We start from the raw sequence: 17,960 nt of genomic DNA, 5'->3' as shown, positions 1-17,960 counted from the left end.
CTCCTCCCCTCTGAACAAACTCTAATTCAAATGCTTGCACCCCACTGAACTTTCACTGGCAGCCAGTGAAAAGGGGAACTCTGAGTTGTGTTTCTCTCATTATGATAACTTTCAGTAGGCAAAGCGATTTTCAAGAAAAGAAAAGTGGAATGACAAATAACATTCAGACAATTTAGTATTCATTCTAAGGTTTTGTTTGATTTAGTTTTGATTAAATATCATAACTGAATCTGTTGGTTATAAATCATTCATGTAGATCCTTAATGCAGAAGTACACAGTGCAATTACCCTGGCAGACACACGGTCCCATGCCTGTTTGACTAGTGCTTGGTCCACGGACAGCTTGCCGTCTCTGTGGACTGGCTGCAGAAGTGGATCTGTCTGCTTTTTCTTCATTTCATACTGTACACGGAAGCTCTTAAATGCCTGCAAGACAAAAAGATAAAATGAGAAAGAAATGCAGTATGAGGTGATAAATGTATATGTCAATGCAGAGTGTTATGTAACAATGCACTTTGCCTTTCCAGGGCTGACTCACCTGATATTTGTCAGTGAGGTTTCCTTCTGCTCCCTGGGCCCGCAGCACATCTCTCTCCAGCTGATCCAAAAACACCTTCAGCTCTCTCAGCATCTTCCGCTCTTCTCTCTGTCACAATCAGTGGACATGAAGCTTAGTCACAGGAAACAAACTTACTTTAATCTTTTTCTTCAAGTCAGCATGCAAATATGTTGAGAAACTCACACATAACTGACATTCCAGAAATACGTCATCGATCAAAAGAGAAAAACACACAGTTAAGGACTAGAAAAAGAGACTTAACCTGCCAGGATTACACACAAAACCGACCTCTTGATATTAGCACAGATTAGTTTTAGAACTCATGGTAGAAGGAAAGGGGTACGGACACAAGTGTCCTCTGATTTGGTCTGTTAATTTAGTGAAACATACCTCAAGCATTTGTTCTATATCTTGGGGACCAAACTATCCAGGAAAGCAGCAAGGCACACAAAGAGATGCAAACACACCACAAAATGCATTAGAACAGCGAGGAAAAAAAGAAGCCAAGTGGATGGAAAATGGGATGATGGTGAGGCGGGAATACACTCCAAACAGAAAGCATGCAGTGCTATGACCTGAACTCTCACCTGAAGTACCGGCACTGACAGTGCAAAAGTTGGAATTGAGCCAAGAAGCAGCTTAATGTGCACAAAAAATAAATAGATGGACAAATTAAATGAATCTGATGATGGAAAACACAATTATGATGAAGTTTTGATGATATATTGGTGCTGTGTTCATGCTATGATCATTTTGATTCATGAGAACGTCATGTGATAAAATGACAGACAGGAAAAATTGCAGGCAACAGTTAAATCAAGCATATCATCGAGCATATACTGTTGTTATGATCTCTGCATGTGGCCATTCTCAATGAATGATGTGCACTGGGCAGCTTTTGGGAAACGCGAATGGTTACAACATCTACAACTTTATGAAAAAGAAGACATGAAGTTACTAATTCTAATTCAGTATTTCGTAGTATCACTGCCTTACATGCACTTAGTATATAGCTGTAACACTTTAAACAAAGTACCTCATCCTGTTGCCCATCAGTCTCGGAGTGAGGGTTTGGGTAGTGCTTGAGGAACTGAGCCACGTATGTCATGATGGATTTCTCATCTGGCTTGTCTACGTCCACATCTACAAGATGGCAACACACACATCAGATGCACATCTGATGAAACTCTACACTGAAAATTAACTGCTCTAAACATAAGTCGAAAATGTTTTCTAGGCCTCCTAAAATACTTTCTGTATTTAGCTTTAAACATGATGTCACACCTGTGAAATAAAGAGCAGATATGCTGGAGCCATCACATTTGGTTTTAAGTCAATATGGGATTACATAAAACACATTTTACATCCTCAAGAGGATAAATCTCTTCAGGCCTGACAGCTAATTATAGATGTCTACTTTCATCTCCATCCTTGACCTGATGTTTCCAGAAATTAGGGTCAAGTTCCCGTAAAAGCAGAGACGTTTCAGTGCAGCTCTTTGTGCAATAAAGCATCACGACTCTGCTAGTGGAGACAGGACTGCAGAGTCACTGCAGACTGCTTCTTTTTCAAAGTCTAAAACTCAGAGCCACGAGTAAACACAAATTTTAATCCTCTGGGGGATTTCACTGATCTTTTCAGCGCACATTTAGTCAAAAACAGTCCTGCAGAATGGATTGACAGACTATTACATTGTATTTTATTTAATTAAGACTGTATATTTGCTGCATTTGTGTCTGAACCATTGGCAAACCTCACTGCTATTTTATCTGAAAAGTCTGCTACACAGGACAAGATAAGTCTACCTTCTGGATCCAGCAGACGGGGAATGCCCAGCTCATTTTCTGCAAGTGCAAAGGCATCCTCCAGATTCTCCCTGTTGCTTCGCCTCTGCACCACCTCCATGTCAACCAGGTCTGGCCTGATGGCGTGCACCACCGACTGGAAAGCAACACCATCGCGCCAACTGGGACCAAAGTCCTTCACTTCTATTCCATGATACCTGAAAATCACATACATAAGCATTTATGTATACACAAGCATACACAAACGTTTTGCTATGAAAGACACACTAAGATAGATACACTGCAGCTGCAACTTATCTATAATGTATCTTCTACATTAAATAGAAAATTACTTTATTCCCGTATCTATATTGCAATATCTAAATAAAAAAAAGGTCATATGAAAGCAACATACTTGGCTGCTGTGCACTGCACCCATCTGAGCAGGGCCTTCTTGGCATTGCCCTGAAATTTGTTAACCACCTTCCGCTTCATGGGAGGGCTTCCTGTTTCAGAGCTAGCTATACTCTCCACAGAAGAATTGCTGTTGGACAGGGCTTGGAGGGCTGGCAGGTTGCTGGTTAACTCCTCAATCTAAATAAAGAACAAGAACAACAGGAAAAGAAGAGGTGACCACAGAATCAGAATCAGATTTATTGTCATCATACAGCAAAGTACAATGAAATTCTGTCTGACCTCTCCCATATGACATTCCAACAAGACAATAAATAGAAATATGAGAATATTAAAATAGGAAAAAGAAATATATATATATATATATATATATATAAATATATACACATACACAAGTAGCAAAAATTGGTAGCAGTATAGCAGTATTTACAATATGTACAGAGCAGTGGAATGGCAGCATTTAAAAAAGTGAATATAGTGATTGTGCAAAGATAGTGCAGTATGTTAAGCAACATGCAAAGAAAATGGCATCCATTTGAATCTGTATTTCGTGGCATAATCTATCCAGTGAAATCCACTTTATGCATACATTGCACTACTTAAAGTTTTGGAAAGACAAAGATCTACGTTGCATCACAATGTCGAGCACAAAACATTTGGTCCAGGAGTTTGTGAAGTGCAGGATTTGTTCTTAGGGCATCAACTCACCTTGGAGTGAACCCAGTTATTAAATTCTCAGGATTTAGGCATCAGAAGGCATGAAGTATTACCTGGAAGTAGAGGATAATGGTCCATATCAACCCAAGGACAATTGATGGTCGTCCATCTGCGATGTCAGTGGCATGAATGTTAACAAGTTTGATCTGAAACAAAAGCCAAGCAGAGCATTCAGGAAAATAATTCTCATGCAGAGTCTGGAAGTGAGAATCTTTTGCATTTTCGCCCAACAACAGCCCCTTGAGTTTCATATAGGAATGTCTATAGGAATATTGCAAGCTTTTTTTGTTCAAAGCCATCAAAGTCAGGTCTTTGATGTAAGTAATGCAATATAGCCAAACCAGGAAGGCAGAAACAGCCACAGTTAAAGTGAAACCGGAAGGAAAAAACAGAAAACATAGGACAATTGTGTTCAAGTAGGCATTAAAGGAAAAGTGATACCAAAGCACTGCAAACCTTGCATTGGAGAACTGCCACAATTTAAAATGTTCTCTACATTTGATCAGTTCAGAATTGTAGGAAGCCGGGCACATCAGTAACCAGTGTGTTTGAGTCAAAATGCATCAAAATGCATGTCAGCGGAAAAGCGTAATGGCTACACTTATAAAAACCGAATGGCTGTATCAAAGCATTGCCGAGTACACATCGTGCATCAAATGAAAAGAATGCATACAGTATATGATCACACGAGGCGTTTATTTGTGACTGACCGGAGATCCTCGATACACAGACTGAAGGCACACATGATGGGAGAGAGATCACAACAATGTAAGTCTCAGTCCTCAGGGAACCCAAACGAAAGTGGGACACAGGCTTCATAGAGCCAAGAGATTTAGAGATGGGTTATGTAATCAAGAAGTCCTGTTTCTGTCTGCTGCTTCTCTGAACATAGTGCATGTTGCGCAAACAGAAACACCTTATGTGCACTAACAAATATCTAATCAAGAGGTTTTTTTCATGAGTTCTTAATCTGGATTTCTTCAAAACATGTTTTCTTTTTCTTTTTTTTGGTATGATAATCAAGTTTTTAAAAATATTCAAAAGGTGAAACTGCTATCATAACTATATGTTTACCTTCCTGCCTTCGAGGAATTTTAGTGCAGTGCCAATGTTGGAAACCCAGTGGATCCTCTTCAGCTGGCGGCCTTGCTCACGGGGCTAAAGACAGGGAGGACAGAAAGTGAAAATCAAGCTGGCAAGAGCAATTCAACAATGTGTTGATGGTAAGACATTGCCTACAGATGGTAATTTTGTCAGCTATACCAACAGCTCACTTTGGTTGAAAAAACCATAATGTTTGCCACTAGTTGCACGCCGGATAGTGAAAGAGGCCTGGGGGTATTTACAGAGCTTTTCTTACATAAATTAACTGGTGAATGCAAAAGCTGTTTTAAGAAATGTTTATCCTGCGCTCTGAAACATGAGTTACAATCGGCTTCATTGGCTGTTCTAATTTTTGGCTGATACAAAACAGTGGGGCTGCACATCAGGGACCATGACATGCAACTAACTAATCTGCCAAGTAACAGTTTTACAGATGACACGGCAGTTTATTTCAAGTCCGGTGTAATTACTAAATCTCAATCAGAGTCTGGGTCAGTGTGTGTGTGTGTGTGTGTGTGTGTTTCAGGGAGAAACGGACACCACTGAGCCAACAGCTTCTCACAGTGGGGAGGCTCAGATCTAATTATGATACTGCGATGTCTCTGCAGTGACCCAATGCTTATTGTGAGCTTTTTATTCGAAGTTCAGATTTCTTTTTTTTTTTTGTAAAATACAAATATATCACACGACTGAGCCACCTTAATTTCTTGTTGCCTACGTTAGAATGGACATATGGTCTTCAGTTAGGTTTTGGTTGCATCCTGATCCAGTTGTAGTATTGGGATAGTCTTGCATTAGAGAGAGAGATCTCTCTTGACAATTTAAGGTAAAAAAAAAAAATTTAAAAATAGAGGTAAAAATTTTAAGGTATTGTTTTGTGCATCTGACTGAGTTTACAGTATTTAGTCAACAATCTGTCACTTATTTTCCTCCAATAGACTGAATATAATGCAGTGTTTTGTCCTTGTCACTCAAGAATAATGTAAGTGATAAGTGAATCTGCAAATTTCTTTTTTTAAACCATGAAGTTCATGAGACCACTTGTCTGTATAATGTACTGTAGCTGGTAAAAAGGCACATCTTGATTTACATAATCATTATTTCAAGTGGATATCATTTAGGGGTGCTCTTCCCCTCTTCCCCTTTGCATAAAATACAATTTTAGCATCTTAAAGGTATGAATCCAGCTCAACATATCTGTGCAATTTATGTTCAAACCCTTTGTAAAAGAAATCCCACTACTTACTAATCTTTGGCCAGAAAGCACCTCCAACAAAGCCAAGAGTTTCACCCCATCTTTGATGTCCTCAAAAAGGTCGTTAACCTCTAGTGGTGGTTTATACTGGAGGAGAGAAAAAACAGATTTATCAGCAAAAAAACTAATCATTACAGCTAATGAAAGTTGTTGTAATTAGAAATGACTCAGCCAAAATAACCGTTGCATTTACAGAACCAGTGATGTCGCACTGTTACTTCTATAGTGTGAAAGCATATTGGTATTCTAACCCATTAGCAGGGATGAGGAGGAAACCAAATGCTGTTTGTGAGAAACAGGCTTGTTAGCAACAACCACAGAGCCTCCCTGCAGCTGAAAAGATGGTGCCTTTTCCTCAGCAGTGGCTTGGTGCCCAGTCCTGAGGCGATGGTACTCATTTAACCCTAATTGGATACTGCCTCCTGATATCACAGCCACACATATACAGAGCTGAACGATCTCCAGGATGAATGACAGCATTATAACCTCACGTGTTACACAAGCATTACAGTGTTAGTAAATGAAACAGGTGTGTATTTATTTGGTGGAGTGAAGGTTTAATTAAGAGAGAAGCTCTCCATGGGACTTCTTTATTTGGCATCACATACAGGCCATTTCACAACTCAACATACTCCATGACAGTATGCAGTTGGCTGCCTATTTGGGGCAAAGCAGTGTGAAGAAGCAAGCCTCTGCTCTGTTATTCTGTGCATGTATACTTCTCTTCTTCCCCTCACAAAAGTACTGTAGAAGATTGTTCTTGTTAGTTGCCATAGTTTCTATTCAAATTCTGCAGCAATTATGCAGCTTGTTGAGATTTATGTAAACACTACTAGTTAAAAACAGACATTGTTCAATTAACATTGCTAAAGGTCCATGACTTTACACACAATTAATTGTCTATTAAATTTACTATTTGACCAAAATAATCTATACCTACTCGATTCCTATCAGCTAAATCAAAACAAAAACAATTATCAAATTTTCCAATTAAACTGCTGATATGCCCAATGATACAAAAATAGCTTCTGTAATATGGAAATCATTCCCACCCTGGAAAATGAATTTACTGAACAACATAGTCACATGAGACCTTAACAGTGGAAAAACTGTGAAAATCACTGGAAAGGTGCTTAGTAATACAATATCAGAGGAAATGGACACAGAGGGAAGGGAAGTGTGACAACTGGAGGAAGTTCAAACTTAGATAATACACACTTTCACCCCTAAAAACAAGATTCCATTCAGTCCAATACTTATCATTTATTCAGACACAGAAAACTGTTGAACATTATTGCAAGAAACATTTTGTGCAATGACGAGGAAAGTCACATCACTGTAAACTTTTCTGTTAAATAAGCAAATCTCACCCATATAGCAGCTGTCCACAGGGTGTAAATATGACTGAGAGCTCTTTCATGATGTGGCTTATGCTACATTAGTCCTATTGGTATGCACAGTGAGTGAGCTTGAGCGCAGTGCATGAATAATGAAGAATAGACCAACTAAGCGTCTCTGCGTTGGCCCAACGCATAACTGAGATTCTTCTAAAGTTTTAGAAGCCAGGCTTTGAACTAACGTGGGCAGATCCGACTCAACAAAAGACCCCTCTAAACTTAATCTCTTTGCCAGGTTCCAGACTTAAACCCTGTAGCGGTGTCTGACTATTCAAACACTCTGCTGTGTCATCAGCGATTACAGTCATAAAGAGCTCAATCCAAAATGTCCTTCAGAAAATGGTGAATTGTATAGTCCTACGGTTTGCTTTAATTCAGTGTGCATAATCTAATATTATTTGTTATTTTAAGATCACAGTGTGATGTAATACAGCATGTGAGCATGTGTTATTATTGTGCACTCAGTGCCCTGTAATTTACATGCATGAGCCTCAGAAGCAGACGACTGCCTGCAGAGAACTGTCCTCACCCTCTTGCTATCCATCTGCACACCTCACCACTGTCCCTGCTAATCCTGTCCACAAATACACACACTCACATGAATATCAAAACACCCACACACACACCTACACACAGCAAATACACACAAACACCTAATACACAACAAATTCATACCCTACATGCCAGTTTCTGAATAATTCCATTATACCTCCCATATGGCCACATAAACACACTCCACTAGTGGTACAGAAGCTCATCCAAGTACAAATACCCCTAGTGAGCTTCTTTAAAACAGAACTGCAGAGTGCAGTTCTACACTGCAAAGATGCCTCTGAGCTCTGTCATGTCTGTGTCATTTTTCCAGCAAAGCAACAAGCAGCATGCATGACCTTTTCACTGGTTCTCCTCTCAGGAAAACAGAACCACAGGCGTACTGTACAGAGGGTGTGCTGCTCCTCCATCGTCAGATCCAACAAACAATCATTGTAAACAAACTCTGTTCCATTAAACATGATTTGAATTAAAACTATGTAAATAATGTCAATATGTACAGTGAAGTACATGAATTCAATTATCTTTTATCATGTTATTAGGGGTCATCATTGTTTCAAAGCAAAGCTCGTCTTGCAGTCAGTCCCCTCCACCAATGTGACAGGTCAGTAGCCTGAAATACCACTGACCAAAGAGAAGCTACATAATCATGACGACCAATAAAACATCACGAATCTCCCTGATGGAAAAGGTCAACACAGCACAGCCTCCAACTTGCTTGTGATGTATTTGCTGTGACAATTTGTTTTAGCCTGATGAGCTCGTTAAATCCTACATTCTGTAACCCCTGTGTAAGCAATGGAGAGCATGACTGGAAATTCATACTTACCTTTGCTAGATGAGAATTTATCCATTTTGTGAAGGTTCTCTTCTGCACCGCCTCTTGCTCATCTGAAAATTAAAGGCACAAGAGAGCATGTCAGTACATGATAGACGCCCCATGCTCTGATGGCTGACTTTGAGCCTAATCCACTTACATCAGTCTAAAGGAGCTGATGATATTCATAGAGGACCCACAACCAAATGAAGAATATACCAGTACATGCAATAGACCTTGATGATCACAGATTGGATTTGCTTTTGCGGATGAGTGATTGTTAATTGATAATAGACAGGGATATGGTTGGGTTTATAACTACCACAGAAACATAGAATACATAAAATATTCATCCCTAACTACAACTTTTAGCAATAGCCTCTTCAGGACTCCCCATGCCTTTAACCTGCCTCATATCACATCATTTCACACTGCCTCTGTCATGCTGAGTAGCATTACAGCAGCTCTGCACCAAGCATGTTACGAAGCACAATTTCTGCAAAGGATAAATTTGTGTAATGTGAATGACATAAGCCTGCCAGCACTAATATAATAGATGCTGCTGAGAAAGGCTCTCAAAAGAGGTCATAAGAGGAGATTAGGGAATGAGAGTTGAGGAAATTCCTGCCAACACATCTCTCAATCCACCTCTGTGTTCAGTAATAACATGCATAACTGTTTAGGTCACCCCCAGCCGCTTTTGTGGTCTATTAATATATTCAGCCATAATGCCTCATGCATTATGCAGCACGTATAACAAAACATCTGATTTCTTTGCCATAGTGGTGCTGTTGTTGCATCAAGGACTGATTTTTAACACCTTGTCACGCATGCCGGTAGGCTAGTGCTGCACACTGCACAGAGTGGCCATTTTTAAACATCCACCCTTGGAAGTATAGACAGTAGTCACGTGTTTAAGGGAGCAATGCGAACACTTTACAGGGAGCAAAGACATTACGTTGACCCACAGGCAAATGCTTCATCACTGATGCACAGGGGATGCCCACTGGAGCATAACACGTACATACAGATACACACACACGCACACACACACACAGATGCAGCACACATACAGCTGTGTTCGTGCAGCATTGTACTGTAACTAGTTCATGTTGCAGGGATTCACCTACAAAACATAGCATAGCATATGTTATTTTCCCAGCTGAACCCAGATTAGCTGTGTATGTGCACACAGATGAGAGATGGAGGCTGCTGCTGCCCTACTTACCACGCAGATACTGAAAAAATCCAGTCACCAGATTTAAAGAAGTCTTCCTGACAGATACATCCTTATAGTGAGCCATTCTATAACCCACTCGCCGACCCTCTCCCTTTGCCTTTCATTAGTTCCAGCATACATAAATGTATGTGAGAAAATAAGATCCAAAGGGGAAAAAGTGCCACAAAAACACACAGCTATCCTTTTCCTTGTCTTTCCAGCAGGAAGCAAAACAGATCTGGCTGCCTGGTTTCCCCGGTGAAAGCAAAAGAGCTGCTGGAGGCTGTGATGAAAACGTCCCCTCCTCCCTGACACTCTCACACACAGACACACTGACACACACACACAGACACACACACACACACACAGGCGGCAGAGGAGAAAACTCTAACAGACGGGGTCAGTTACAATCCCATCCTTCCATCTTCCTGTGTTTTTCATCCAGAGGAGCCATGCCTGTGTGGATGTGCACAGCCCCCGCTGCACTGCCTCGCTGTATCATCGTACCGTCTGAGGCTGGAGAGAGATCAGCTAGAAGCATGGCTCCACCAATCAGCATGTGGGAGGTGGTGATGTCACAGCTTTGGCTGCATTATCCTGATTTCTGTGTGTGTGTGTGTGTGTGTGTGTGTGTGTGTGTGTGTGTGTGTGTGTGTGTGTGTGTGTGTGTGTGTGTGCATATGCATGGGTTTGTGTTTGCCTATAAGATTTGTCTAATCTTCTATGAGACTGGCACATTTAAAAAGTATTACAATGTCCAAGATAATGATGGCACACATGTAAAATTTCCCTGCCAATTTTTTAAAACATTTTTTTGTATTTTGACTGTCAGATCAAATGAAGTCCCTGTAGGCTCATTGATTAAATGGACGAGAACAAAATTAAAAGACTGCTGAACAAAGCTCACCATGGTGCAACAAATCTTAATAATTAATGCTGTGGCTAGTGCATGACATCTACCACCTGCTCTCTCTCAGTGTCAATGCTATTGTGACGACAAAGCAGACACACCCACCCCGGGATTCCCATTGCACACACAGTATCATGTAAAGCTCTGAAGCAAATCCTTTTTTTTGTCCTGTAAGACCTCGCGGAAGCACTTCAACTTTGACCTGTCTACATTTCTATTGGACTACTACTCTATTCTTTTGAATATAACACACAATAGTGAATAAGTATGATACTTGATTGCTTATCTTGTTGTGCAGAAAAATCCCTTCATTCTTTGAAGACCACCAGCATACTAAAAGCTTCTCTGATATTCTAAAAATAGGCCTGAGCTTGTGATTCTATTATTACTGCTCCTATAGACTGCTGGTGGGACTGGCCCAGAAAAGCTTTTTTTTCCTTTTTTTTTTTTTACATCAAAACAGAAAAAGGTTAGAAGTTGCACCATTAAAATGATGTTGACAGCTGAGCGCTGAGCTGACCTTTTAGAAATACTAGAATTCATTCTCAGTCATTTATAACAGTCCAAACAAGGTTAGGTATTCAAAGTGGTCTGGACAAAGTAGAAATGAACACATTACCCTTGTAATTAACTGTATTTTTTAACAATTGAACCCATTTTTACAAGGTTATATTAAAGGTAAGGTTAAAAGAAAAGCTTTTAGTTTTGCTATTCTAAACGTATAATGCCAGATACAGGAGGTCCAACCCAGGAAAAACTCTCTGCTGCAAAGGAAGTCATGTGTTTTTGTTTCCACCAGAGGCAAATATAGCTAGATATTATTTGAATTTTTTCATTACTAGTACCAACACCCGTATTTTGATCCTTATGACAAAAAAATACATTTTTTGATGCCTTACTTTGAGATACATATGAACCTGTTTTTCTACAAAATAGGCAATGGTCCGTCTTTCATGCTTCTGAAGCTGAGAAACTCCATCCACTGGAGAAGATCACAAGAGTCAGGCTGGAGAATTTTGGTCAAATTGGCAACTATCTGATTAAAAAATAAGAAAACAAGATTAAGACTCTCCCAAAGCATTACATGCAAACATCCATTTATATCCATGTCTGTCCACAAATATCCTCAATCCCGCAAAACAGAAGATCTATATGATCATCACAGTCTATCTAGCGTTACCAATTCAGTATCCAACCAAATGTCCAATCCTATTTGATATTTTCTTAAGTTATGGCAAGTATCGTATTTTGTGAGGTCAAAGTGACCTTGACCTTTGACCTTTGACCTTTGATCACCAAATCTTGACCATTTCATCCTTGAGTCCAAGTGGATGTCTGTGCTAAATCTGAAGAAATTCCCTCAAGGCATTCCTGAGATATCATGTTCATGAAAATGGGACAGACGAACAACCTGAAAACATAAAGCCTCCAGCCACAGCTGTCACCTATGTAAGAACGTAGAAAAGGTAACTTGTAAATGATAACCTGATGTTTTCCTGATATTCCACCTCCTCAGTCTCAATCAAACTATCTATTAAGGAACTGTCCAGAGTCCTGAACTGACTTAGACCGTTTACTTTATGTAATAAGATGTACGTAAGCAGGTCAGATCTGGATAAATTAGCTCTGACAAGCATGAAATCCTTATGTAAAACAGCCCCCATCATTGAGTCATTATGTCTTAGTCAACTGATTTAATTAAGCCTGATGTAGTACTAGTAGCTAAGTGGCAATTAAAAGTGGATATACCCGCCAACAAACACCACACAGAGCAAACCATTAAAGCATCTGCAATTCTCATGAGTAATGGAGTACTTAAGGTGATCTCAGGACAGATGATACCGTTGGCAATACTATACTATAGGTGCTTGGCTTTATTTGCCCGTGTTGGTCACCTGGGAGCACTGTAAAAGCCCACTCACTCTGTTGTTGTTCCATTTAGCCAAGAGCAGCCCTGCTTTAGCTCTGCCAGGCCAACAATAGTCAGGCAGGACAAGAAATGCTGTCCACTTTGAGATGCTTGACAACGAGGATGTATTACTTATTGAATTGTTTCCTGGTCTTCAAAACAACATGACAATACTGTCATTTAATGTTCAAAATCAAAGACAACAAAAGAAAGCAGAATCACAAAAGCTCTACCTTCTGCAATAACAAGTATGCATGGCTTAGTGTGAAGGGGGAATTAGGCTCCCTGTGCATTGGATCATATCCGTGTGAAGGCTGTCTGTCCCTGGCAGCTGTTACTGACACTGTAGAGTAGAAGCATCTCTTACAGCTGACAACACACACGCTTGTCTTTCTTCGACTTGTTTTTACTCCAACCGTGATGCAACTACTCCACCCCCTTGATGAGCAGACATTTCAAACAATGGGAGAGCTCCACCACAGCGGCTCTCAACATTTTAGCTTCTGACCTTGTACAACAAAGATATAAGCTCTTGTGTTACTGGCTGCATCTGCAGAACAGGAGGGCATTTTATCAAAAGGCACAATTTTTAGAGCTGAAAAGCAGAGAATGAATGGACAGTTTGAGGTTCTATGACGTGATGATTGATTGTTTCTCTGTCACTGGTTCCACTTTGTCAAATTTGAGGATTCCCTGTGTGTCACTTTTTATATCATTTTAAACTGAATATCAGACAGTTCGTCCGGCAAAACAAAACATTTGAGGATGTCACCTTGGGCCCAGAACCATTGAAATGAGAATATACTTCTTTGTTCTAGCCTTAATGATTGTTGTTGCCAGGAGGCTAAAAACTTTATAACATTTCACATTTAAAAAAAAAAATGAAAAGGAAAAAAATGAAATAGTACTCATCAAAACATAATCCACATTAAAAGTTTCATATCTGCCTGTGTGTGACCAGGGAGGGGATTTGTGGCACTATGCCACGTCACCACACACCCTTTACCAGCTGTGTCTCTTCACTTCCTGTTTGACACCCACAAGAAACCTACAAGAGCCCAAGAATAATGAGAGCAACTCGCTTGTCATGCAAACTCCACCAGACACCTAAGAGGCATCATTTGTACCCTGAGGGCATTTAAGGCCGCAGGGTGTTGCTACACTACGTTATGGTCTTTGGTATTAAAATCAAACAGACAAATACTATTACAGCATGTTAAAAGCAACAAGTTGAAAAAGTAATTTCCCTGAAGTCGGTTGTGCACAAGTTCTGTTTTTATACACAATGTAGACCACTGCAAGAAACACTAGCAAGATAATCAGTGTGTATTGACAAGACTACAGATTTGCTAGTGTCAATAATTCATCCACCCAGATGGACTGTTGCTCAAGTCAAAGTGAGTGTGAAGTAACCCTCTCTGCAGGATGCCTTTAATGACAGGAAGCTGAGATGGATTACTAGCGAAAAAAAAGCCCAGACCTTGCTGATCGCCATTTACAGAGCACCTAAAACCACTGGCAGAATAATGTCTCCCAGATGTGACCTGACACCAAATTCCACTCCCTGATATGAAACATGCGACTGTATCTGGCACTTTGCATTGCAGTTTATGCCATTTGTGCACTGTTCAGGTGAATTTCAAGTATTAACAGCACAGTATTAAATAGGTACCTGATTTTCAGATTTAGTCTCATAGGACAGAAAGACACATATAGAAATTACATCTCTTTATGTTTCTCTTATCATCTTAAAAATATGCATTGAATTCTGATTGAGACTGAGACTTAAACTTTAATTCTCTTTGTGTAGGCTTAGCGTTTTTTGTAATGACACATTTCACCCTCATTGTGCTTAGAATACATATCGATATCAAGAGAGTGGAAATAGCTGTGCAGTGCACAGGAAACCAAGTATCTCTAGTGTAGGAATTGAGCCGCATTGGCACAACCACAGGCAAATGTTTCAAAACAGTTGCTATAGTAACAGAAATAACTGTTAAATTTCCCGGTATACAGTGAATCCAGAAATACTTCTAAACTGAGCCGAAGCGGACGCCACGATCAACCAGACTCGTGTAGTGATGGTAGTGGCCTAATGCCCTTGTAACAAAAGGGGGACACCGACAAAAAGAGACTCCCGCTATCGATCTATTCTCTTACCAAGGGCAGAAAGGGTGTCAGGTTTTAGTCTTGTTCACTGCATTGTCTGTGCATTCATGAAGCCACAGTTGTTGTGACTCAGTATCCCATGTCAAGACTCAGACCGGATTAAATGTTCTGATGACTCCACGCCTTTCTCAAAGCAAAAGAATAAAATTAAGGAGCTAAATTCTAACCCAAGACTTGGATAAAAGATTCTGATTTTCCACAAAATAAATCAAACAAAGAGACAAAGTTTAGCCTGTTCCTAGAAAAAAAAGTATTCCTGTCCGTTGTCCAAAGTTCTTTTCACAGAGAACAAGATGATTTGATGCTACTTCAATAAAGAATAATGTGAAAGCACATGCCTCTTTGCGACAAATCTGGCTTTCTAATCTCAACATCAAATCTAATTTAAAGATGTGAAGACAAATTGATCAAAGCGGAGCTGATCCATGTGTCAAGATCAGGAGTTCCACAATATTCAGTGAATAAAACAAATCTTGTTCCTCTAAATAACTCCCTAAGGTCCCTATCTAGGCCGCCAAACAATATAGTGTTTTTTTGTGGTTTGGTCACAAGATGTCACGAGAATGAATGTTAATTTTCTTATTATTCCAAATAAAATTATGTGTTATCTTGGAAAAAACAAAAAAGACCATATGCACATTAGATTAAATCAACCAAATGTGTGATTCTATTATTCTCGCTGCAGATGCTTGAGAGCAGGACAGCTACATAGTGTAGGACTTTTAATTTTAAAAAGCATACTTTGCATTCTAATTTTATAACTCTTTCTGTCCTTACCAGCATTGCAGACCTCAGAGAGTCGAGATAATTAGGTACACAAGGAACAGACAGACGCTTAACTGGAAGGATATTCCATTATCATAATCCCATCAAGCAATAAGAGAAACAGTTTGATTTCAGTAAGACATTTTCTAACTATATGCCTAAATACTTGTATGTGAGTAAGTGTGTGTGTGGGTGTGTGTGAAAGCGTGTGTGTGTGTGTGTGTGTGAGCATCCTGCCTCGCGAAAGCTGGCAAACTTCAGATGGGCATGCAGCCCAGGCATTGAATCAGCACAATATTACTGTGCAGCAGCAGCACAGGAGAGAACGTTTTGTCCAGAAGCCAGCAGAGCAAACGAGTGACACTCACCCTGCAGTTTTTGCATCACATTAGCGATGTCCACAGACGATCGACCGAACTGCCTTGGAGAGGCCATGTCGTCCCGCCGCAGCTGTGTGACAAGGTGGCTCACTGATGCTGAGAGCAGAAGATCCTTCACAACTGACCTGAGTGGGACATCCCCTCCGCCCCACCCTCCCCCTCTCTATCCTCGCCTCTCTCTCTCTTTCTAACTTCACTGCAGGACCAGGTCCAATTGACTCTCAGGTTTCATGCAGCGACAAGCCAGTTTACTGTCCAATAGAGGCGCGTCTTCCATTCAGTGCCTGCAGACAAGAACAATGTTGAGAAGGTTTCAATTGAGGCGACACCTTTTGCCAAGCAGTTATTTTACTACACTATTAACTTATTAAAGGTTCATATGCCTTCTTTTGAGGACCAAATCAACTGTTTAGCTTATTTTCTTGTTAGAAGTACTATTTATTTGGCACACTCACAATTTACCTCAATTACCACCATCAGCATGTGACTACTTTAACAATATTTTCATGCTTTTATTTGAATTTCCATCTGTTTTTACTTCCTATCATGCTACTACTTCAAGATGGCTTCCTTTCAGATCGGTTTCTCATGTATGAACTTCTAGTACAACAAATAATGTAATATGTCTTTCTGTAGCTTTGTCACAAGACATCACAGGAATTCAATAAGCCTTTTTCACAGAGGACACTTTGACATGTTAAAGTAGGAAAAGCACAGGTGTAACTAATAAAGGCTGGATTCCTGCAGGCTCACCGTCATTCGGTCAGGACTTCAAACAGAGCCTTTGTTAATGTTATTAGTGACACCTCTGCTGTTCCTGCCATGACAACATGTCTGTTGTGAAAGAAGCTGAATTATCAGATGCAATGGAGAACCAGGCAAATGACACTATCTAAGATCAGAAATGAACACATTTCCTGTGTGAAAGGCATGAAAAGTAAGAAACATTGTGAGGACTGAGACTTTAGTTGACTGAATTCAGTCGTGAGCTCTCGATAAGTGCAAAGGGGAAATTCACAAGATGTCACAAATATAAATATAGACAGATGCATAAAGATAATAGAGATAACACACATAAACACAAATCTATCATTAACAGGCAACAACTGGACAAAACCAGTAAAAGTCAAATGGTTAGTGAATATATATATAAAATGTGTTCAAATACAGGGTGACTTGCACCAGCACTTTCAGGACAAATTAAAAAAGGAAGTTCAATTGTCGAGTGACAAAATGTCTGAATTTGGCCAAACTTGCTTCGTGGGCTTCCTCTCACATGAAGGCCTGTTTCTGCATGCACACATCATCCCAAACACTTGAACACTTGGCTGGACTTTAGGAAGAGAAGTTGGACACCTGTGCAGCTACTTGAATGGATGTGAAGGATGAGCGTATTAGCGCCAGTTCAGCTCGAGAGGAAGTCACTGGAAAACGCCGCTGACGCAAAGTACGAACTGGCTGAAAAGCATCAAAAACACAAGTGAACGCTTCGGTGAACAGAAGCGCCCCTGACCACCAGAACCAGCACTAAAGTAAAGCTGCATGTGATGTTTCACCTTACCTGTCTGTCTGTCTGTCTGTCTGTCTCAGGGCTGCAGAGCGCGAGCACTTCACAGAGGAAGTGACTGCGTGTTGCCTCGTTGCCATTGGTTACGGTGCAAATGAAACATGGTGGCGTGCAGTGAAGTTTGTAAACCACGAGAGGAAGAAGAGGAGCCTCAAATCGCACGAAACAGAGGAGGAGGCGTCGAAAATGTCCTGTCCTCCTACTTTTAATGGACAAAAGGCTTCATTCTTTGGGTGAACAGAGAGGAATTCCTGGTATCTGTGTCCCTCTGTTTGTTTGTGGCTCATCACAGTTAGTTTACAGTGACCTCCACAGATGGTAAAGTAGTATAATCCTTTGTGATATTATGTGCATTAATATGCTAAAATCAAATGATTGCATGATGCTGTAGATGTGAGGGTACCACTTTCTAATAAGACGCCCTTTATGTGGGATTTATGAG

The 17,960-nt window shown here is 40.2% G+C and overlaps 1 protein-coding gene across 1 annotated transcript in view; it reads right to left on the bottom strand.

Moving 5' to 3' along the window:
• Positions 1-16,006, bottom strand: part of syne1b (spectrin repeat containing, nuclear envelope 1b) — a 78,047-nt gene extending 62,041 nt beyond the window's left edge. The window contains exons 1-12 of the mRNA XM_070842275.1: positions 15,940-16,006; positions 8,612-8,673; positions 5,825-5,920; positions 4,549-4,632; positions 4,185-4,205; positions 3,528-3,620; positions 2,759-2,937; positions 2,365-2,561; positions 1,596-1,702; positions 950-982; positions 539-646; positions 289-426 (exon numbers count right to left, since the gene is read on the bottom strand). Of these exons, the coding sequence (XP_070698376.1) occupies positions 289-426; positions 539-646; positions 950-982; positions 1,596-1,702; positions 2,365-2,561; positions 2,759-2,937; positions 3,528-3,620; positions 4,185-4,205; positions 4,549-4,632; positions 5,825-5,920; positions 8,612-8,673; positions 15,940-16,006 (1,185 nt within the window). The remainder of the gene's footprint in view (positions 1-288; positions 427-538; positions 647-949; positions 983-1,595; positions 1,703-2,364; positions 2,562-2,758; positions 2,938-3,527; positions 3,621-4,184; positions 4,206-4,548; positions 4,633-5,824; positions 5,921-8,611; positions 8,674-15,939) is intronic.
• Positions 16,007-17,960: the final 1,954 nt, after the last annotated feature.

Source organism: Pempheris klunzingeri, chromosome 13, assembly GCF_042242105.1.
Source record: "Pempheris klunzingeri isolate RE-2024b chromosome 13, fPemKlu1.hap1, whole genome shotgun sequence".
Taxonomy (NCBI): Eukaryota; Metazoa; Chordata; class Actinopteri; order Acropomatiformes; family Pempheridae; genus Pempheris; species Pempheris klunzingeri.
This window is presented reverse-complemented; position numbering and strand designations above follow the sequence as displayed.